The sequence below is a fragment of the Onychostoma macrolepis genome, chromosome 11 (genome assembly GCF_012432095.1).
Source record: "Onychostoma macrolepis isolate SWU-2019 chromosome 11, ASM1243209v1, whole genome shotgun sequence".
Lineage (NCBI taxonomy): Eukaryota > Metazoa > Chordata > Actinopteri > Cypriniformes > Cyprinidae > Onychostoma > Onychostoma macrolepis.
In genome coordinates, this window is record NC_081165.1 from 1,347,903 (window position 1) to 1,370,976 (window position 23,074).

A 23,074-nucleotide genomic window follows, 5' to 3' on the forward strand; every position below is an offset into this window, starting at 1 on the left:
ATGTGCTGACATTTTGTGCAGATAATTTGAGATAATGTTGGTTCCTTCAGCCTGGAGTTAGACTGTGCCTTCAAACAGAAATAAAAGCATCACAGCAGCGTGTATATCTGCAGCTAGATCCAATGAATGAGCCGCGTGGCTGATCAAAGTCTGGGTATCTTGGGCCAGCGTGAATGTCTATTTTTTGCATTAGATCTGAGTTTCAGGAATCTAAATCCCTTTCAAGCCTGAGCAGATTGGATTAGACATGAACAAACGATGGACTTTACCATCGTGACACAAGAGTTAACAGTGCATTATCCAAAAACTATTATTTGGCCTTGGCTTTATGCTAAATTTTTCCTTTTTACCACAAAGCTGTATTTCAAGTAAAATGTATTTTTATCCAAATAGACAAGTGAGTCAATCAAAACACTGAAGGTCATCTTGCAAAACACCTTTACTTCCTTTACTTCCTACAGTTGCTGTGTTTCAAAATATAGTAAGCAGCCTACACTCTCAGAAATAAAGGTACAAAAGCTGTCACTGGGGCGGTACCTTTTCAAAAGGTACATGTTTATACCTAAAGGGTCCATTTTGGTACCTTAAAGGTACATATTAGTACTTAAAGTGTACATATTTGAACCTAATAGGTACAAAAGTGTACCTCTTGAAAAGGTACCGCCCCTCTGACAGCTTTTGTACCTTTATTTCTGAGAGTGTAGAAACACATCATAGGTGAATAAAAAAGATCACAAATCAGAATTTGTGGAAATATCACATGAATTCTTCATTCAGAAATTCAACACATTTTATTTTTTTAAGGAATAATGTTGGTACAGATTGGTACAGTCTTATAGAAGAAGGAATTACATATTTGAAATATTTTTGAAAGTTAGAAACATTTACACCTCCTCACAGCGTTCCTGCAAGTACGGACCTTAGTAAGCCCTAATGGGGTAATTTAGAAATGTGATTCCTCTGGGTTTGTGCTGTCCTGTAGAGTGATACATGTTCTGCATGTCATTACATGTCATGCATTAATGATTTGCTTGAGGGTACGCTGGGTACCTGTCAGATGTTTATTCTTAACCTTAAACCTCATGTAATGAGAAAATGGTTTATTATCCTTATTTCTGCAAGTAAACAAAGGACTTAAATTTGTGTCAGGACATAGCTATTTCCTACATAAACAAAAAATTGGATTTTATAAATTGCTCCAAAAATGTTCTTTGGAGTTGGTCAAATTGAAACTGACACATCTCTTAGCCATCCAAGTGTTCATGATTATTTGCAATGATATGAGGATAATCTGAAAATGGCCAAATATTAAAAGATTTGTTTGTCTTTATTTGACATATCAGTGTCTGTCACTCTTTGTTTCCTCACAGCAAAGCCAAACTGGAAACAGATGTTAAAGATGTGGAAACCTCATATGCATGATGTAAGGGCTGAGTATGTGTTTAATCTGGTATAATTTATATATTTGAATATATACGAATGCTTTCATAACATTTCTTGGCTTTACATGAAGAATATTTCCAGTGCATTTTGTGGTGGAAATTATTTAATATGGACATTATTTAATGTAACGTTTAATCATAATAAAGTGACACCAAGTGACAGAAGATCATGTTGCTGTGACAACTCGGTGTTACTTTGTTAATAATAATAATAATAATAATAATATGCTACTTGTTTTTCACTGATTTCATGGAGCGCACATTGCTCAGGCTTGACATGAAAGCAGAACTGAAGCTCTTGCGATTGTTTTCTGCTGCAGATGTAATACAGCTGAGCGTCACTAAAATGTTCTTCATTAACCGCGCAGCGTAATGCGCAGAGCGCACAGGGAAGAATGGAAAGGAATAAGACCTATAGATCAATCTAAATTCACAGATATGCATTATACCTAAAGTAGAGAAAAAACATTTTAAACTGTCTTTAATATCAACGCGTATCTTTTACTGCATTTGAGAGTTTGGCTATTACTTTTCTACATTTTGCGCGGACCTGGATGAGTCTTTTTTTCTAGAGGAATATCAGAGTGAACCGCGCGGAATTGCTTTTAGTTTAGGCAGTTTGCACGAGTAAGGTAAGGTTGCATATCATGGGCACTCTACTGGCATTAATATTAGCGCTTTCCCTGAGCGCATCATGGGGATGCCAAATGCCCCAAGACTGGAGACCTCAGACGGAAGCGTGCCGCGCAGAGCTGGCGGAGATCATAGTCTTTGCCAAAGTGCTCGCTCTCCATAAAGAGTCTTACAGCGTGTACAACTACCTGCCGTGGCAGTATGACACGGATCTATTCTTCTCCGCGGAGATCGAGCTGCTATGCGATCAGGCATGGGGCAGCATGCTGGAAGTGCCAGCCGGGTCCAGGTTCAATGTCAGCGGGTTGGGATATTTCCCCTGCTACACCTACAGTGTCATGGAGAACAACTCATACTATTTCTTTTTAAGGTAAGATTAAATGGCAGTAAGGATTTGCTCATGTTAAAGGTGCACTTAGTAATATTTTGTTTTAAAAATAATAATAAGGTAAAAAAATAAAGAAAGAAAGAAAGAAAGAATCAGATTAAGATGAAGAGCTGAAGATTCCATACGTAACATTAACATAACACACTTATATATATTCACATACTGTACACACACACACACACACACACAAACAACTAATAAACAGGTTTAGTGTAAAGTGATAGTAGTAAAAATACTTTAAATACTTTGTATGTCGCTTTGGATAAAAACGTCTGCTAAATGATTAAATGTAAATGTAAATGTAAAGTTTAACTTATAAAGTTTAACATGAGTCTGAGTCACCACTGTTTGAGAGCACTTATATAACACATCAGTTGGCTTATTAAAGATGACGTTTTACATTTTAGATCATAGAATGTTTGTGGTATTTGAAGTTGTTCATCTTGAATTAACAAAAGTTGTTTTGTGACATTGGCATGTGACATGACATGAGCTGGCTTCAAACATTAATTTCCCATGAGCATAGGAGCTCAGTATCAGAACATTGGCTTGGCTACAACTGTGTACAACTGTCTGACATCTGTGCTCATAGTCATCTTAGGACTTAAGCTTCTATTTGCCCTTGGTTGGGTTACATTAATGCATGGTCCACCAGGGATATTCACAAAGAATGAATACTGTGCCAAACAACCAAGATCTCCCTCTATTTTCTTTCATAATGAATGGAAAATGGTTAACCTTGTATAATGCATAATGATCATGAATCCTGTGTATAATCATCAAAACATTTGTCAAACTCAATTAGCTCTGGCTTGTCTTTGTTTCTATGTTTATAGTGGGGATGAAATCACATTTTCAGATGAACTTACAACGGATGAGGTAGTTAACAAACCAATAGAAGTACAGCCCATTTGGATAGAGAATATGCAGTATATGATTCACTATTGTTGTGATTTCACTTTTTCTCAAAGACACATTTTTGAAGTGATTCATAGTAATAGCGTAAGGCTTAAATCTCTTGACTTTCTTTTTTTTTTTTTTTTGACTTGCATTTCCTTTCTCATCCTATGGTCTGATCAGTTAAACTGAAGAATGTTTAACTCCCTCATAGAGTGCTGTACTGGATTTATCACACTCAGCACTTTTCTGGCAAAGTCGTTTACTGTGATAGGCAGCACCTCACATGCATAATGTAAACTGATAACCTGTTTTACCAAAGCAATCTTGCTTGTTGGGACCCTGAAACAGCTGTAACTAATAGTTTACAAAAATGTACATATACAATATTCACAGAGAAAACCTGCAGGTATATGAGGTTGGTTCTTAAACTATAGGCACTTTTGGTCTTTTTTTTTTTTTAAATTAAACTCTCTTTAAATACTTATATATATATATATATATATAAGATAGCTTAACACAGTACACATAGCAAGTTTTTTTTATTTATTATTATTTTTATTTTTAATTATATAATAAATTAATAGAAAACAGATAGAATACAAAAAGAATAGAGCAAGCTAGTGTTAGAGGCCTTTTTGCTCTTGTTAATTGTATAATAAATAAAAAGAAAACAAATAGATAGAATACAAAAAGATTAGAAAAGCTAGTGTTAGTATGATTTATTTATTTTTGTTTTTAAGAATAGAATTAGAATAGAGAGTGCTAGAGTTAGAGGCTCAAACAAAGATGGAAGAGATGTGTTTTTAGCTGATTCTTGAAGCTGCTCGGATTGAGTTGGGCAGGTCATTCCACCAGGAGGGAACATTTAATTTAAAAGTCTGTGAAAGTGATTTTGTGCCTCTTTGGGATGGCACAGTAAAGCGACGTTCACTTGCAGAACATAAGCTTTTAGAGGGCCCATAAATCTGAAGTAATGAATTTAGGTAAAGGGGTGCAGAGCCAGTGGTGGTTTTGTAGGCTAACATTAATGCCTTGAATTTTATGCGAGCAGCTATTGGCAACCAATGCAAATTGATAAACAGAGGTGTGACGTGCATTCTTTTTGGCTCATTAAAAATCAATCTTGCTGCCGAACGTGAACATAAAATGCAGCATTTCCCAATCTATAAGAAAGCAAATAGATGGGTTGCTAATAATTCTCACAGTCTCAGAGACAGAGCAGTTGAAACAACCCTGGAATTCCTTCCATTTGACTTAATTACACAGAACACACAGTGCCCAAGTGCTCGAGTGACCTGAGGGCAGCAGGTTATAGGTCCAATCAAGTGCTAACAGGCTGTTTTGGCATTTTATCAAGTGTTTGAGAGTTGCTTACTCTTACATGCTTACAGTTTTTGTCACTTATCATCTAAAAGAATATTCATCAGAAAAGTATTTTTTTCTTGATAGCAGGTAGGCTCTGACCTAACCCCAAGAGTCCCTACATTACACTGTAAAAAATGATAAGTTGACTTAACTTAAAAAAATTGAGGAAACCCGTTGCCTTAAAGTTATTAAGTAATAATAATTTTTTAAAAATAAGTTAAGTGAATTGTTAAGTTCACTTAACTTTTTTTTAATTTATTTATTTTTTTATTATTATTTAATTAATTATTTTAAGGCAACATGTTTCCTCAATTTTTTTAAGTTAAGTCAATTTATCACTTTTTACAGTGTAGCCACAATCTCTTAAAGTGCTTGAGGTGTTGAGCTTGTGGATACAGGTTTAGTCCAGTTTCCATTACACCACTGTTCCTCTGTTTCATCTCGTCACTGACATTGAATTGTACACTCATTTCAGGGCATTGTTTCTAAAATTACTATCAGTGGCAAGCCCATGCTTGGATAACCAATGCTTTTGTGAATTTGATGCTAAATTCTTACTAATCTGGATTTCAGAAACACTGTTTAAAGACGTTGGATTTTCTCTCATTTGGTGGTCCCTTACATTTACAGTAAAACCTTTGAAACATGCCATTATGTCATTCCATGGGCATATTCACATAGGGTTCATGAGTTACTTTCCTGTTACTCTCCAGCATGTTTCACTTAGAGTGCTCCAAGAGAACACTGACATTGTAATACAATAGCTTTTTTTGAGGAACAGTCTAAGAACAGGCTAATATTTAAGAAAGTATTCATGTTATGAACTTATATACAAATCTTGTTATGTTCTACATTTTTAAACTGGCACATCATTTTTTTTTTGTTTTGTTTGTTTTTTCTTACTTATGAAAAAATATCACTGTCAATAATGTCAAACCGAGGTGTCAGGGTATGAAAATGAATACTTGCATTTCAACTATTGAGTTTAATAAGGCTATAATCCATCAGTCCTAAATTAATGAGTTGTATGGACCATGTTTATGGTACTTTTATGATGCTTTTTTTGTAATTTCTGAAGTTCAAAAACGACTCATTTCACTTTCATTGTATTAAAATGAGCATTTAAACATTCATTACTTTCTTTTGGTGTTCTGACAGAAAACCTTGCCTCAGTACACATGCACAACTTTTCTTCTCTGCCTTTTAATGTCCCATATGTCATGGGTCTAAGCCATGAACCAATCAAACAGCTGGTTCCAGTTTGGCAAGACAATTCTCACCAGTCAAACCATCAAAAGCCTGAGAAACTGGAGACACTCTGCATGGAAACAATAATTAATGCAATGTGGTGCACAGAACAACTACATTAAGGTTCCCTTAAAAGGCTCTCTATTTTAGGGTGGTCAGTGAATTAAAAAGGTTATATCCTGAAGACACATGAAAATGTGTAGGAGGAACAGGAGGAACCCATCTGGAAGTCATTGGTTATTAGTTAACATTATGGTATTTTCAGCAGGGTTGGTGGCACTTGTAAACACTGCTTTTAGAAAAAAAAAAAATTGTAGGGAGATGTTTGTGCATTTTTACCACGTTTTGAGAAATGTATTATATTGCATAAACTATACAAACTTTATACCGCCTCACATCCCATAGTACACCAGAGCGTTATAACAAAAACAAGCACTTTCATTTAGCAAATATTCAACGCCTTGCCAGTAAGAATGTGTTTACTAAATATTTAGCTCTTACTCATAGATCCTATTTTTAGATGCTCAGAAAAGTGTGACACTCTGTCTTTTGGAATGTATTTAGAAAATGAAATATCTCATTTTCTTGCCTTAATTTTCCTTTAAGGAATAGTTCTGCTAGAAATGAAAATTATGTAATCATTTTCTCACTGTCACGTCTTTCTAAAAACACCAAAGAATATAAAAGAAGAAAATTTGAAGGATCTACACACTCTTGAAACAAAGGTTCACAATGACCATGTCAAGCTTCAAAATAATAGCCTTTCTAATGCATTACAGTTATTCATATACCTTAATGCTCTTTACGGTGCTCAACACCCATGCTCACAATGAACTATCAGTGTATGAAAAAGAGAAGCATGTACATTCTTCAAAATATATCCTCACAGAAAACTAACAGCAGACCAATTTTCTGAAGCTGAAACTCAAGTTGAAATGACCTTCCAGGCCTAGACACTTGAGTCCAAAATATTCTGGAGCTCAGCTGAAATCCATCAGAGAATTCTGGAAGTCTTTTTGGATCTAGATATTCCAAGTCTGGCATTGAGCACAGGTTCTGTAAAAGCCCCTGAGCTTCTGATGCCCCTCTAAAGAGGCTGAATTAGATCCAGATGGAGGGACTCTCTGCTGTCAAGGTCCAAAGCCAATGTTTCCGTCAGGGAAAAGGGAATATGGAAGCCAGGTGGAAAACTATTCACCTCAAAACTGTCTCCCTCACTGTGAGCAACAGTGTTTTGAAGCCAACAAACTTATGAACAAAGTTTATATATATATATATATATATATATATATATATATATCCCCGATCATAGTGTCAAACAAGTAGTAATTTTCCAGACTGTTCATTAAACTGTTAAAAAATGCAACAAATGCCTCTTGGGAATTCTGACTCTCTAACATACACACATGCATTAACTTGTCATTTGTTTGGAGTAACTGTGTTTTTCTTTTCCCAAACTAAAATTGAAAAAAAAAAAAAAATATATATATATATATATATATATATATATATATATATACATTGATGATTACAAGTGAGTGCTGCAAACCATTCAACTTGCAAAAAATTGATTTTCCTGCAGGCTGATTGCGGCTGAATCACACATCAAATATAGAAGGACAAGCATAGTGGAGAGTCCGTATGAAGAGTGTCTAATTTCCTCACATTGTGCCAATGTAACCATGGTTTTTGTATTAATATTTTTAAAACCACCCTTGAAACTTTGATAACAGACTTTCCTCATTTCCTCTCTGCTGGGAGGTGTGTGTGTATGTGTGTGCTGATGTGTGAAAGTTTGCAAGACTGCAGGCTGAAACAGCAAGAGACCAGCCAAATACCAGCTTTATACGCCAATCACAAGTAATGAATTCTTTGCTCACACAGCTACAGAGACAAGAGAAAAAACAAAGCGAAAATAGACCTCCCTAGGCAATGCGTATAATTCCTGGGACACCACACATTGTAAAATTAACCTCTTATGTTGATTACATATATTTTTCTTTAAACGCAATATGTTTGCTAATGCTTTAGCAAATATAAAAATATAAAGGCAGCCCAAATGCAAACACGCACATGCAAAGAACACAAATAGAGCTGTCCCAGCATATCCTTTATTGGTACCTCCCTCTCCTTGGCCACTTGCCTGCCTAAAAATATATGGGTCATTGACATTAAGTGTCCCAAGTGGTCAAGAACTATTGCATTGCTGAGGCCCACACAGGAGAAACAAAAATACATAACGAATGTGTGACTTTTGTGATATAGTATGATTTTGTAGTGGTAATATTGTCTCTCATGTTTGATACACACCCTATGGCATGCATGAACATTACAACAGGCTGAAATTATACATTATACAGCAAGATTTGAAATTTTTCTGGTAATGTGTTGCTATGAGGTTGCTAAGGTGTTCAGAATGGTTTTGAGCATGTTAATATAAAGGCCAGCTAGTAAGAGCTGCGAAGGTAAACCACACTACCCTCATCTCAAGAGGGGAATTATGATGTTAGAGGCTGTGGTCTTTAGCGTCCTTGTTAGTGTGCCTGCTTGCCACTCGAACTGAGTGAGGGGAGTAGAACCAGAGGAGTTACACTAAGGTTGTAGGTAGTAGTTTCTACTAGTTAGTTGTTTACTGGCTCAAATTATTCAAAAGACCACCCAAAGCTCTGTGATATCCTGGGGTTTGGATGTGGCCTTTATTGTATTTCTTTTTAATCAGATTTTTTTTGGGGTTTTTTTTGCTAATTTCTCATGCACTTCATACAATTGTAGGATGATGTATCATCCACTTCATACAATTGTAAGCCACACCTTTTAATAAGTCTGATAATTTATCATTGATATCCATAGTACAGAGCATGTGAAGTTATGTGAAGTGTGAAGTGTGTTCAAATCATATATTATTCCAGGCATAACAATTATTTATCATAGTAATGTAGTTTTTGTTGCATTTCTTCTCAGAATGGATGAAAACTACAGCATCATTCCACATGGAGTCAACTTCCAGGACCCCATCTTCCCTGACACGCTGGAGAACCATCGTATGTTTGCCAGCTTGTTCCAGTTTTCCAACTGCACAGCTGGCACACAGGTTCACATGTACACCCCAGACTGGGAGGTACAGGAGGACAACAGAGTGAGCTACTTTTAATGTATTAATACAATAACAACAACGGAAACAACAACAACAACAACAACAATAATAATAATAATAATAAACAGTAGATGTAACTTTCACCTGTTTTGACTTTGATGCATGAAGCATTAGAGAGACTCATTTCCAATCACGTCCTGTCCTTGCTTGCTGTGTGCTTGTCTGTGTGCACATTGATGGGTATTAGTGAGGCAGATACTTCATAGTGAGCAAAGAAGTGTGAAAATCTTGCTTGTTTGGGTCTTTTGCATGTCTGTTTGTGGTTCTCTTGGCTTTTGAAAATGGATGAGGGACTCCAACAGAAATGTCTGTGGCTATTGCATGTTGAACACAAAAATCAACATTGCAGTGGAAGATGTGTCTAAACATCAGCTAGTCTTCCACAGAAATTTTGCTAGAATAAGTAGGCAACATATCTTGAGAATTCAAACCAACAGACATTTTCAAACCTATATTTTACTGTGAATTGGTGCTCACCATTAAGTGTAGTTTATGTCTGGTCCAAATCTCAAGAGAATTAAGATAAATGATTGCTGGGATATTAGCATTAATCTCTGGACATCTGTACTTCTTTACTTTTTCATTTGCCTTGGGAGAACATGTTTCTTATATTGTTGGTCGTGGTATGTTTAAACTCTAAACCAGGGGTTCTCAGCCTTGAATCAGAACTCTGCATTGGGTTGTAAGGGATTTCTAAGAAAATATTCTTAATGATTGTATATTTTTAATAGGTTATATATATATATATATATATATATATATATATATATATATATATGTATGTATGAAGAGTTCATTTGCAAACACGATAAACGCCACTTTAAAATTTTTTAGCTGATTGCCGTGCATTAATCTCCACATACAGCGCGATCCAGGCGCGCAGATGACACTAGGAACGGGGGGACATGACCCTCCCAGATTCATTGTGACCCGATCCGTCCCTCTCACTGTCTCTATGAAAGGCGACATCGGTAAACAGAGGATTAATCAGGGTTTCCGCTATGTACATTAGCCAAAGTAGTGGCCCAGGCCGACACTCCTTAAACGTGTACTGCGATTTATGAAAAACGCTTTTGACCGCAGTGTCTGATCAAGTCCCAAAACACACTTGTAGCCAATCAGCAGTAAGGGGACGTGTCTTGTACTGATAGAGAGAAGAGAGCGCTCAGTTTGAGTGTACAGTACGGATTTTAGCAGATTGACTATAGATAGAGAGAGATGGCAGATAAAAAAAGAGGTAAATATCAGAGAAACAAAACATTAAAAAGGAGGGTTACGATCAGGCAAGAGGTAGGATCCGCGTAAATATCGGAGCAGCTTTCCAGCAGTGGAGAGAACTCAAGGAGTGGGAAGGGCTCGAATCGGACGCCGAAGTTGCATTATTTCTTCTTGATAGGTGAGTAACGTTGATTTTGCTTTGTTTCACACAACTTATCCGTGTTGGCTTTTGCTTGAATATGCTTGTGTGTCATCTTCGTTTGTCGTCTCGATTGTCATTGCCATGGTTGTGTATGTACGTGTGGATGCGGAGATTTCAAAATCGTGATCCCCCCCGCTATTATGCCTGGCATTGAAACTTCGCTTTTTAATTTCACTTTCAAGATTCGCGATTGCACTTACTCTGTTTATATTATGAAGCGGCAGTACTTACTACACATTTTACAAGACTGTCAGTGGTGCTCAGGATCTGCAAATCATTCGCCATCGTCCTTACTCTGTTTATGTGGTAAGTTAAATTTTATGTACTGTAATGTAACAGGCAACCGTTAGCAATCGTTATTTGTTTTCCGTGCCTTTCTGAATACAGATTCACACTTCGGATTCACCCCCCCTCCCGATCCTCCTTCTCCCAAACACCCCACCCCGTAGCGGTAGACATAATGATCATTTACCATCAACACCCCCCGCCAGTTAAAAAATCCTATCTGAACCCTAAATATGTTTTGTCAAAAAGCCGGTATTGTCCACTTTCAAAGCATCGCGAGTTCAAATTTTACTGCAGAAGCAGACAAGCGCCCTTGTTGTTTTTGAACAGAAGCAGATAAGTCCATTTTAGCGAATCAGCGCGCTGTATTCAGGTTAGGTGACATGGCTACTTTCACTTTGAAAAGACGTGCTAGCTGAGAGAAGTTTTGTCAAAACTGACTAATAGTGATCAAGGATGGATAATTTCGACAAACTTGATGAACCTGTGATATCTTCTTCAGGGCGTAAAAGGAAAATAAAAGCTGAAACGGTTTCACGGAGCCTTGCATAAGCAGCACATTACAATGGTGAGGGAAAAACTCTGTATTGCGTGTAATCACATCCATACAGTTTATGATCACAACAACAACAACGTTTGTCAGGCATCTACATTGTCATCTGAAGAGATTACAAAGATTAAATTAATGTTTTTGTTTTTTGTTTTTTTTTTAACTCTAAAACATGAAATGTGGAGTTATCTGCTTTTGCCAAAAAACGACTGTTGGAGTTATCTACTTTTGCTATAAAACAAACTTTTAATATGTAAAAAAACATACTTTGAATGAACTTTAATTTTGTAAATTACCTGTATTTGTTTAATTTATTATTACGTAATCAAAATGACCAAACTGCAGTTTGATTGATATTACTTGCGCAATAAAAATAAAATAAAAAACGTGATTTTTTTCTTACAAAAATAAAATAAATGGAGTTATCGGTTCTTGCAAACGAACTCTTCATATATATATATATATATATATATATATATATATATATTTATGCAGTTAACAGTAAAAACTCAATCATTTTAAATTACTACTACAAAGATATTTTGAGTTCGCAGAACTTTTTTTTTCTTCTTCAGTGAAATACAGTTAACTTTCATTATTATTTCAGTGAAATTAACTCATTTCAATTAATTGATTTCACTTTTTGGTTTTACAGTGCACTGTACTATTTAATGACCTTTGTTAAATTCATATTAAATGTTCAATTTTTAGTAATGCAATCAGAATGGATAATGGCATGTTTCTTATTGTATTAGTAATCAGTGCAAGGCCAAGGCAATGGCTCCTTTTTGATTCGTTCATATTACTTACAGGTTCCCCCCTGTGGGAACCTGCTCTCTCTTTCAATACAATTAAGTAAATTATTTCTAGTACAATTCTTTAAAATTCTTATTTTTGTGTTCCACATAAGAAAGACCATCACGGAAGTTTAGAATAGCATGAATATGATTAAATAATGACAAAATATTCATTTTTGGGTGAACTATCACTTTAAAATTGTCATCAGACAAGCATTCCTGGCTACACTTTAAACTGGCCATCATGTAAAGAATATTAACAATAACTTTTCCCATGCCTCTACCATATATCTGTGAGAACAGTGAACAAAAGATTGATACTTGTAGGAATTGAAAGTAACAGCCAATAGAAATCAAGCCTTTCTTCTTCAATTAGCAATCATGTACAGAAAGGTTTGTTTGGACAACAATGCTTATATTAGCCAACTTGGTTTCTTTTTTACATTACAGCCCCACTGATGCCCAGTACTATTGTACTACGCTCTTGACGGTGGTGCAGCTAGGGGGTACACTTGTACTGTATCAGGGTGCCTGACTAGCACTACCCAACCCATCTCGCTGGCTCCTGCGGACCATCAGACTCAGCTATGTGATTCAGTTCACCCGGCATCCCCCCAAGTTCAGGGGCATCCACTTCACATCAGTGAAGGCAGCCGATGCTCATGTCTAGCGTGCAGAGAACGTAGTCCTACTGGCAAAGGATGCAATAGATAGGTCCCTCCAGTCGCTATGAAGATGAGGTTTTATAGCCCTTACTTCATTGCACCCAAGAAAGGTGGTGGGTTACGATGGATCTCGGACCTGCGTGTTTTGCATCGGGCCCTTCACAAGCTACCGTTCAAGATGCTCATGCAGACACACATCTTCAGATGCATCCGTCCCCAAGATTGGTTTGCAGCAGTCGACCTGAAGGACGCGTACTTTCATGTTTCGGTCCTTCCACGCCACAGACCATTCCTGTGGTTCGCATTCGAATGTCTTCAAGAATGCTGCAGTGACCGGGTCCAAGCCACACCGGCCTGCTGCCAAACCTTCAGCCCTCGGTCAGACCTTGCGTTTCTCCAGCCAGGAGTGCCCCTAGAACAGGTCTCCAGGCATGCTGTGGTTTACAAAGATGCCTCTACCACCGGCTGGGGGGCCACCTACGACGGGCATGCAGTGTCAGGGGTTTGGACGGGCCCCCAACTTCACTGCCACATGCCTAGAGTTGTTAGCAGTACGTCTTGCCTTGAACCGTCTCAGAGAGCGCTTACAAGGCAAGCATGTGCTGGTCTGGACAGACAACACTGCGACCGTTGCGTACATCAACCGACAAGGTGGTCTACGCTCCAGTCGCATGTCGTAACTTGCCCGCTACCTCCTCCTCTGGAGTCAGAAGCATCTGAGGTCGCTTCGTGCTGTTCATATGTCTGCACAACCGTACGGCCGATGAGCTGTCAAGAGCTGTGAAGATCAAGCTGATTTGGAGATGTTTCGGAGCCGCTCAGGTAGACCTGTTTGCCTTTCCAGAGACCTCTCACTGCCAGTTGTTTTACTCCCTGACCGAGGGAACACTCAGCACGGATGCACTGGCACACAGCTAGCCGCGGAGCCTGCACAAGTATGCATTTCCCCCAGTGAGCCTTTTTGCACAGACACTGTAAAAGATCAGGGAGGACGATGAGCAGGTCCTGCTTGTGGTGCCTTACTCATTCGGACCTGGTTCCCAGAACTAATGCTCCTTGTGACAGCCCCTCACTGGCAGATTCCTCTGAGGAAGGATCTACTGACTCAGAGACAGGGCACCCTGTGGCACCCGCATCTAGACCTCTGGAAACTTCATGTCTGGTCCCTGGATGGGACGCGGAGGTTCTAGGTGACCTACCCCAAGAGGTAGTAGACACCATACTTACGCCTTGAAGTGGAACCTATTCATTGAGTGGTGTTCTTTTCACCGAGAAGAACCCCGAAGATGCCCCATTAGAGTCATGCTTTCCTTTTTGCAGCAGGGGTTGGAGCGAAGGCTGTCTCCCTTCACTCTTAAAGTCTATGTTGCTGCTAACCACACCCCATGGAAGGGAAGTCGGTAGGGAAGCATGACCTGGTCATCAGGTTCCTTAGGGGGGTGATAAGGTTGAATCCTCCCCGGCCCCTCTCTACACCCTCTTGGGACCTGACTAGGGCTTCCCCCTAATATTCGACTAATCGATAGTCTACCAGAACAGGCTTGATCGACTAAATTTTCGTTGGTTGGTTAGTTGAGGGAAAAAAATTTCCACACAAAGTGGCACAGTCAGCAGCAGAGAGCTCATTAACACAGCGGGCTTGGCAAATCCACCTGCTAATAATCATGCCGGGAAGAAAATCGAAAGTGTGGGATCATTTTGAAAGGATAAAATATGACCCCAAAAAGGTTGTCTGTAAACTCTGCAGGCAAACATTTGTATACCATTCGCCGACATCGAACATGACTTATCATTTAAAACATGTAAGTAGAATGTAGGCTAACATTAGCCACTTAACATAGCCACTCATTTTAATGGTAATATGCTCCAATATGTTATCCAAGTATCCGAGTATTTGTGCAGACAGAGTGTAAAAGTTAAATGTTTAACTTAACATGCATTTCTCTAGGTTCATCCACTATACTGCGAAGATAACGCGTTGTCAGCTTCAACTTCGCAGCCGACCCTGATTCAGCAAACTCTTGACATGAAACCCTGTCTTACCGAGAAATGAAAAAGAGACATTACAGACAAAGTAGCTGACTTCATTGCACTTGACATGAGACCAGTCAACATCGTCAGCAATGAGGATTTCAGACAAATGATTAAATTCCTTGAGCCTGGCTACAGTGTTCCCAAACGTGAAACAGTCATGCACTCCATAACAAGCAAGTGATGACGACAGCCCGACCACTAAAAAGCTGAAAAAAAAAAACAGAATAAATTGATAAGAGATGGGAATTGACAAGGAATCTTGCGACCAGCATATATTCCCAAGCTGCTGTTTTAGACCCACGATGCAGAGAAACGGGAAGACCCCACTGTTTTGGATCTGGCTGAAAGTTTATCTGCAGACGCTATTCCAGAAAGTGATTCTGCCAGCAGTAGGCCTACAGAGGAAAGTGAGCCTGCACCAAAGGAAAAAAAAAAAAGGAAAAGCAGGTGGAGATATCCATGCTGATGGCCATTGACGAAGATCAGCATGAAGAAGGAGAGAAGGATGAAATGAAAATGTACTTGGAGGACAAAACAAAGGCTGTTGAGCAGTATCCCAAGCTTGCTAGAGCTACTAAGCGCCTGCACACCATCCCTTCCACATCTACTCCATTGGAGCGCATTTTCTCGAAGGCCGGGTTCATTGTGAATAAGACACAGAGCTCACTTCTTCCCAACATTGTGGGCAAACTTGTGTTCCTTTCTCATAATATGAAAAAAAAGAGATAGAAGGAAAAACAACAATAGTTAGTTAGACTAGAGTCTAGAGGAAGGGTGGAGGAGCTCATAGCCCAAGTTGCTTGAAGTCCAGTGTTAAGTTTCCACAGTCTGTGATGATTTGGGGTGCAATGTCATCTGCTGGTGTTGGTCCATTGTGTTTTTTGAAAACCAAAGTCAGACCCGTTTACCAAGAAATTTTGGAGCACTTCATGCTTCCTTCTGTTGACCAGCTTTTTAAAGATGCTGATTTCATTTTCCAGCAGGATTTGGCACCTGCCCACACTGCCAAAAGCACCAAAAGTTGGTTAAATGACCATGGTGTTGGTGTGCTTGACTGGCCAGCAAACTCACCAGACCTGAACCCCATAGAGAATGTATGGGGTATTGTCAAGAGGAAAATGAGAAACAAGAGACCAAAAAATGCAGATGAGCTGAAGGCCACTGTCAAAGAAACCTAGGCTTCCATACCACCTCAGCAGTGCCACAAACTGATCACCTCCATGCCACGCCAAATTGAGGCAGTTATTAATGCAAAATGAGCCCCTACCAAGTATTGAGTACATATACAGTAAATGAACATACTTTCCAGAAGGCCAACAATTCACTAAAATTGTTGTTGTTGTTTTTTTTATTGGTCTTATGAAGTATTCTAATTTGTTGAGATAGTGAATTGGTGGGTTTTTGTTAAATGTGAGCCAAAATCATCACAATTAAAAGAACCAAAGACTTAAACTACTTCAGTCTGTGTGCACTGAATTTATTTAATACACGAGTTTCACAATTTGAGTTGAATTACTGAAATAAATTAACTTTTCTGAACATTCTAATTTATTGAGATGCACCTGTATGTGTGACTGTTTCATATGTGTATGCAAGTGTCTCATGTAAGTTTTCGTGAGTGAAGTTTGATTTAAGCCCTATACGGTGCCTCATGTAATTGTGTTGGTAATGTTTGTAAATATTTTGCTTTATTTTCTGGTATTTTAGCCTACATTATTTCCGAATGAAATAATAAAATGTGACGTACAGACTACTAATTTAGGTTGTTTTTTCCTCTCAAAATGCTTATAGGAGTAGCGTTTTTTTTTATCCATGCTGCATACATTAAGACTCTCGTGTTTTATTTTTTTTTATTTTTTTTTGAGTATAGAAAATGCTGTACTTTAACTGGTATTTTTTCTACTCAAACTGGTATTGGAACGGCAATAATAAAGAGGAACAGGAACATAAACTTTTAAATACCAGTTCTGCTCGGAGTGAACCAATGGAAAAAGTTTTTAAGCCCTGCTTTATGCAATTGACCAATATTGGTATTGCAATCGGTCAATAGTTGTTTGTTAAAATTGGTATCAGCCCCCAAAAAATTCCTATCGGTGCATCCCTATCTGTTTTATTTAATGTATAGGCCAGGGCTCCTCAAATCTGGACCTCGAGATCCACTTTCCTGCAGAGTTTAGCTGTAACCCTAATCAAACACACCTGAACATGCTAATCAGTGTCTTCAGGATCATTAGAAAATCACAGACAGGTGAGTTTGATCAGGGTTGGAGCTAAACTCTGCAGTGGATTGGACCTCCAGGGTAAGATTTGAGGAACCCTGGTATAGGCTATATTATTTATTTTGTTTGGGAACCTCTGACAAAAACTGATTTTTCATTTGATGTTTCATTTGAAGGCTCGTGCTTTATAGTGTCAGTTATAATTTTCCATAAACAGTGTTTCATTTTGCTGTTTGCCTATATACAGTGCTGCTTGAAAGTTTGTGAACCCTTTAGAATTTTAAATATTTCTGCATAAATATGATCCAAAACATCATCAGATTTTCATATAAGTCCTGAATGTAGACAAAGAAAACCCAATCAAACAAGTGAAAGAAAACTATTTTCTTTGTCATTTATTTATTGACAAAAATGATCCTGTGTAACATATATGTGTGTTGCAAAAGTATGTGAATCTTTGCTTTCAGTATCTGGTGTGACCCCCTTTTGCTACAGTAACTGAAGGTAAAGTTTCTTGTAAATGCTGATCAGTCCTGCACAATAACATGTAGGAGTTTTAGCCCATTCCTTAGTGCAGAACCACTTAAACTCTGTGATGTTGGTGGGTTTCCTTCTATGAACTGCTTGCTTAGGTCCTTCCACAACATTTTAATTGGATTAAGGTCTAGACTTTGACTCAGCTATTCCAAAACATTAACTTTGTTCTTCTTTAACCATTCTTTGGTAGAATGACTTGTGTGCTTGGGGTTGTTGTCTTGCTGCATGACCCACGTTCTCTTGAGACTCTGTTCTTAAACAGATGTCCTGATGTTTTCCTTTAGAATTTGCTGGTATAGTTCAAAATTCATTGTTCCATCAATGCTGGCATGCTGTCCTGGCCAAGATGCAGCAAAACAGGCCCAAGTCATGATACTACCACCACATTGTTTCACAGATGGCATAAGATTCTTAAACTGGAATGCAGTGTGTTCTTTTCTCCGAAGATAATAGCTTCGCATTTAAACCAATAAATTCTATTTTGGTTTCATCCATCCATTAAACCTTTCTCCAATAGTCCTCTGGCTTGTCCACATGATCTTTAGCGAGTAATTTTCTTTTTTCTTTTTCTTTTTTAACAGTGGCTTTCTTCTCGCAACTCTGCCATGCACACCGTGGTTGCTCAGTGTTCTCCTGATGATTCACTTGATCAGACTTTGATAGATCCCTGTTCTTTGAATAAAACAGGTCACGTACTGACATTTGATAGTCATTGCACTGACTGAAAACATCTCTGCACAGATGGACCCTAATTTCACCTTTAAATTAACTGATAATCCAAGAGATTTGCATATTTTGCAACGCACAGATATGTAACACTGGATCATTTTTCTCAATAAATAAATTACAAAGAAAATATTTTCTCTCACTTGTTTGATTGGGTTCTCTTTGTCTACTTTCAGGACTTATATGAAAATCTGATGATGTTTTGGGTCATATTTATGCAGAAATATAGAAAATTATAAAGGGTTCACAAACTTTCAAGCAGAACTGTATATTGTGTATTCATTTTTATTTTATATAGGCTATATGCTATATTTAATTTGGGAACTTCCTGAACTGACTGAAACAGATGTTTTTTTCATTCGATGTTTCATTCAAAGGCCCATCCTTCGGTCTGATTGTGTTTGCAGTTTTCAACGTTATTTCTCTTAAACCTTTTCAGTTTGCTGTATATTCGTTGTTTAATTTAGTTTATTTATATATTTATCTTACAGTTTTAAAATATGTATTAAGGAAAGGCTGTTTTTGACTATTTATTTGTTTGCACAAAAAAAGTTTTCATGTGACTTTGCCCATAGGCCTACTATCAAAGTTGCACTTTGTGATATATTTATTTGTTTTAGTTTCTTTACCAAACGGTGTGTTTTCATTATTGTTAGCAAGTTCATAAGTTGTGATTTGTACGAATGTTATACTATTATGAATAAGCTCCTTGCCATTTTTTCCCCTGACACATTCATAATCATATCTTTTGTCGGTGTCGTTTTATGCGTGTGCAAGTTCATAATGTCTATTTTTAACGCTTATTATTATGGTTTAGTATTTCTCTACAATGTAAAACAATGTTACAAATAACATTCTTTCTCAGCCCTTAAACTCAAGCCGTTTCCCCCCATATTTGCTTAAGTATTTAAATTAATATAATAAACAGGCGATTAGTCGACTAATGGCTTTAATGAATGACTACTGGTCGACTATTAAAATCTTTAGTCGGGGGCAGCCCTAGACCTGACCCTAGTGCTCAGATCACTACAGCAGGGCCCATTTGAGTCTTTGCAGTCAGTTGAGCTAAACTTTCTATCAATGAAAACTCTGCTCCTGCTTGCATTGGCTTCCATCAAGAGGGTAGGGGACCTGCACACATTCTCGACGAATCGTGCTTAGAGTTTGGGCTGGCTGACTCCCAGGTAATCCTGAGGCCCCGGCCCCGGCCCTTCAGGAATCAGGTGGTGAACCTGCAAGCGCTGCCCCCAGAGGAGGCAGACCCAGCCCTAGCTTTGCTCTGTCCCATCCGAGCCTTGAGATGGTGCATGGACTGGACACAAAGCTTCAGGACCTCAGACCAACTCTTTGTCTGTTCCGGAAGCCGGCAGAAGGGGAATGCCATCTCTAAGCAGAGGATGGCCCACTAGATAGTGGATGATATCACCCTGGCTTATCAGGCACAGGGTGTGCCCTGCCCGTTCAGGTTGTGAGCCCACTCTACTTCCCTGTCAGACTTTCTGCCATTTGCCAAGAGGGTTGCAACCACCTCAAAATCTTCCATATGTACCTAAATGGTTAAATCAAATCAATCAAATCTCTTTATTGTCACACATCATGTACACAAGTGTACCAATGGTGAAATTCTTAGGTGCAGACTCTGTGCCATGGCAGTACAAGCAACAAGATATAAAAAAAAAAAAAAAAAAATTTTTTTACAATATACATAGACAAGAATATACAACAATATACACACTTTACACAATATACACATTTGCACAGTATACAATAAACAATATACAGTTGTACACAATATACATTATACATACATATTTCTATAATATACACATAGTATATTATATATATACACATAGTAAGTACACGTGTTCTTAAGAGACTTAAAGATGTATGTATAGCTTTTATATTTGACTTATTGCTTTATATTGACTTACAGTGATGTGTACTGTTAGTGTTTTGACTATGAAGTGCAGTGCAGTAGTTAGTGCGGAAGAGAGGATGGAGCTGCATCTGTTCCAAGCTGTACAGTGCAAGACATGCTACAGTCCTGTCAGAGTCAGTGTGACTGGTGTGTAGATGGAATCCAGTGTGAGGGGTAGGGGTAGGTGGGTGAGTGTCGTTTGCTATCTGGAGTTCAGCAGTCTGATGGCCTGCGGGAAGAAGCTGTCTCGCGTTCTGCTGGTTCGGGTCCTGATGCTGCGGTACCGTCTGCCTGATGGTAGCAGCGAGAAGAGTTCATGGCTCGGGTGGCAGGAGTCTCTGATGATCTTCCGTGCTTTCCTCACACATCGTTGGGTGTAGATGTCCTGGAGGGAGGGAAGCTCACCTCTGATGATGTGCATATGTGTAAGGGCTCCCGAAACCTCCTTTGGGAAGGATGGGAGCTGAGATGTCACGTCCTGTCGCCAGAGCTGCTATACCACCACTGAGCGGCCGGGTCACCGAGGGTTACATATGTAACTGAGACGTTTTCTCACTACATCATACTCCTTGTATTTTAAACCACATGCCTCATGTAGGTCAAAGCAAGAAATTTACACCAAGCTGTAAAAAACAAACAAACAAACAACAACAACAAAAACACATGCACAAATAGCTGTAAATTAAAAATTATATAGAGATGTTTTGAATGCTTGTGATTTTGTTTCGCAACATTTTTCGGTCACATTTTATTTTAAGGTCCAATTCTCATCATTAACAAACCATTAACTACAACTTTTGCTTCAATAAACTCCTAATTTGCTGCTTGTTAATAGTAAGGTAGTTGTTAAATTTAGGTACTGTGTAGGATTAGGGATATAGAATATGGTCATGCAGAATGTGTGCTTTATAAGCACTAATAAACAGCCAACATGTTAATAATAGGCATGCTAATAAGCGACTAGTTAGTAGTGAGAACTGGTCTCTATACTAAAATATTACCCATTTTTCTTCTGGTAAAAACAAACTATTATTGGATAAATGTGAGAAGTTCATGAATGTTTGGACTTACTTTAAATTGCCACAAACCATTCTGTATTCTTCTGAAGTTTAATTTACATCAGTTTAGTCCAAGTATGGGAGCCAAACAGACGCTTTATATATGTTTTACTTACCACTACTGACTTCATGTTTACTTCAATTCCTTCAGCTATGGTGCTCCAACGTGCAGAAGGCCTTATTTGAGGAGGAAGAGAAAGTCAGAAACCTCTCTCAGAAAGTAAAGGTCCTGGAGAAAGCCAACAATCACCTGAGGGACAAGGTGAAGAACATGAAACGTCTCTTGAGGCAGGCCAAACGTGAGACTAAAGAGCCGGTTCAAAGCTTCAAACAGCTTCACGAAGCTGAACCAGAGTTACCACATCCACAACAGGACACCACCCAGGATCAAAAACCCACTCTCAGGAAAATCCTGCCCAAAAAAGCTTAAGAACTAAAAGCCATTCCTACAATGGAAGAAATTTGATTACAGAAAATTACAGTGTACTGGAAGATCTAGACAAACTTTTCTGTACTGACTTCAGATACTTTAAACAAACAGCTTTTTCATATAACTGGCTGTATAATATCATCAAAAGCTACAATAGCATGTATATCAATGTGTTGACTTCACAATCATTAAAATATCATGTTCCTTGATCAAAATGTGAAAATATTGATACATTGCCATTTTCAACCACAACATGAGGATGAAGCCAAAAACATCCATGTTGTATTTTTATTTTTTATTTTTTTGGTGAAAACAAAATCATTCTGACTACAAGCAGATGTTGTTGTTAATCAGGCAGAGCCTGACAACATACAGCACAGTGTTTTGAATTCATTTGGACAGGTGTTTATATGGAAATATATTTTGGCACAATGTAGCAACACTGACCTTCAGTCTACAAAATAAATGCATACATACATACATGAATTTAAGAAAATAATCACCCTTTTCCCGTTACTGTAGAAGTCTTTCAGCTTAAAACTCCAAGAAACATTTATTGTCGAGTGCAAGACAGACCCAAAAAATCTGGTGTTGAGATTTTGTGTACAAGTGTTTCCATACGTAAAGTCTTATTTGACCTTTTATGGTGAAAATATAACCTTAATAGCCAATCCACATGATGATTCTGTTATTTTGGGATCAGCTTTCCTTTTTACATTTGATTCCAATTTTTTTATGTAATAATTCCAAGTTTTGTATTAGTTTCTTATAAGTTTTATAATTGCAAAAAAGGGTGCTGAGCACTTGATATATGTTATCTTTACTCAGTGAAGCTCATCTTACATTGAAATGTTCATCATTTAAAGAACAATTTAGTGACAAGGTTTTGAAACATTTTTTGAAAATTTGTTATTTTTGTTTTTGTTAATCGGAACTGTCATTTATTGTTTCCTGTTTAATACATTCACATGTATGCCAATGAAAAAATAAATAAATGTCACATTTTCTTTAATCTTTGTCTATTAACTTTTACACATTTTTTTTTTGTTATATGTATATATTGATAATGTCCTCACCCTAAATTTTATATAAGTAAATAAGTTGTTTTCAATAAAAGTGTCTGCCTAATAGTGTAAATATAAATGTCATAGGTGAAGGTAAATGGTGTCTTGATTGCTTTGATTCATATACAAGCTGTCAAATGTGCTCTTGCCAGCCTATAACTTGAACTTCATCCAAATGGTTATTTTAAAATGATCCAAATTACAGTTTCAACAGGAAGTACTTCAATGCAGGACATGACTA

At 37.8% G+C, this 23,074-nt stretch overlaps 1 protein-coding gene across 1 annotated transcript; it reads left to right on the forward strand.

Moving 5' to 3' along the window:
- The first annotated feature begins 1,815 nt into the window (after positions 1-1,815).
- ccdc3b (coiled-coil domain containing 3b) lies at positions 1,816-22,764 on the forward strand. Its single transcript, XM_058791634.1, has 3 exons — positions 1,816-2,445; positions 8,938-9,112; positions 21,491-22,764. Exons 1-3 carry the CDS (start codon positions 2,090-2,092, stop codon positions 21,767-21,769), a joined length of 810 nt encoding a protein of 269 aa, XP_058647617.1. The 5' UTR covers positions 1,816-2,089; the 3' UTR covers positions 21,770-22,764.
- Positions 22,765-23,074: the final 310 nt, after the last annotated feature.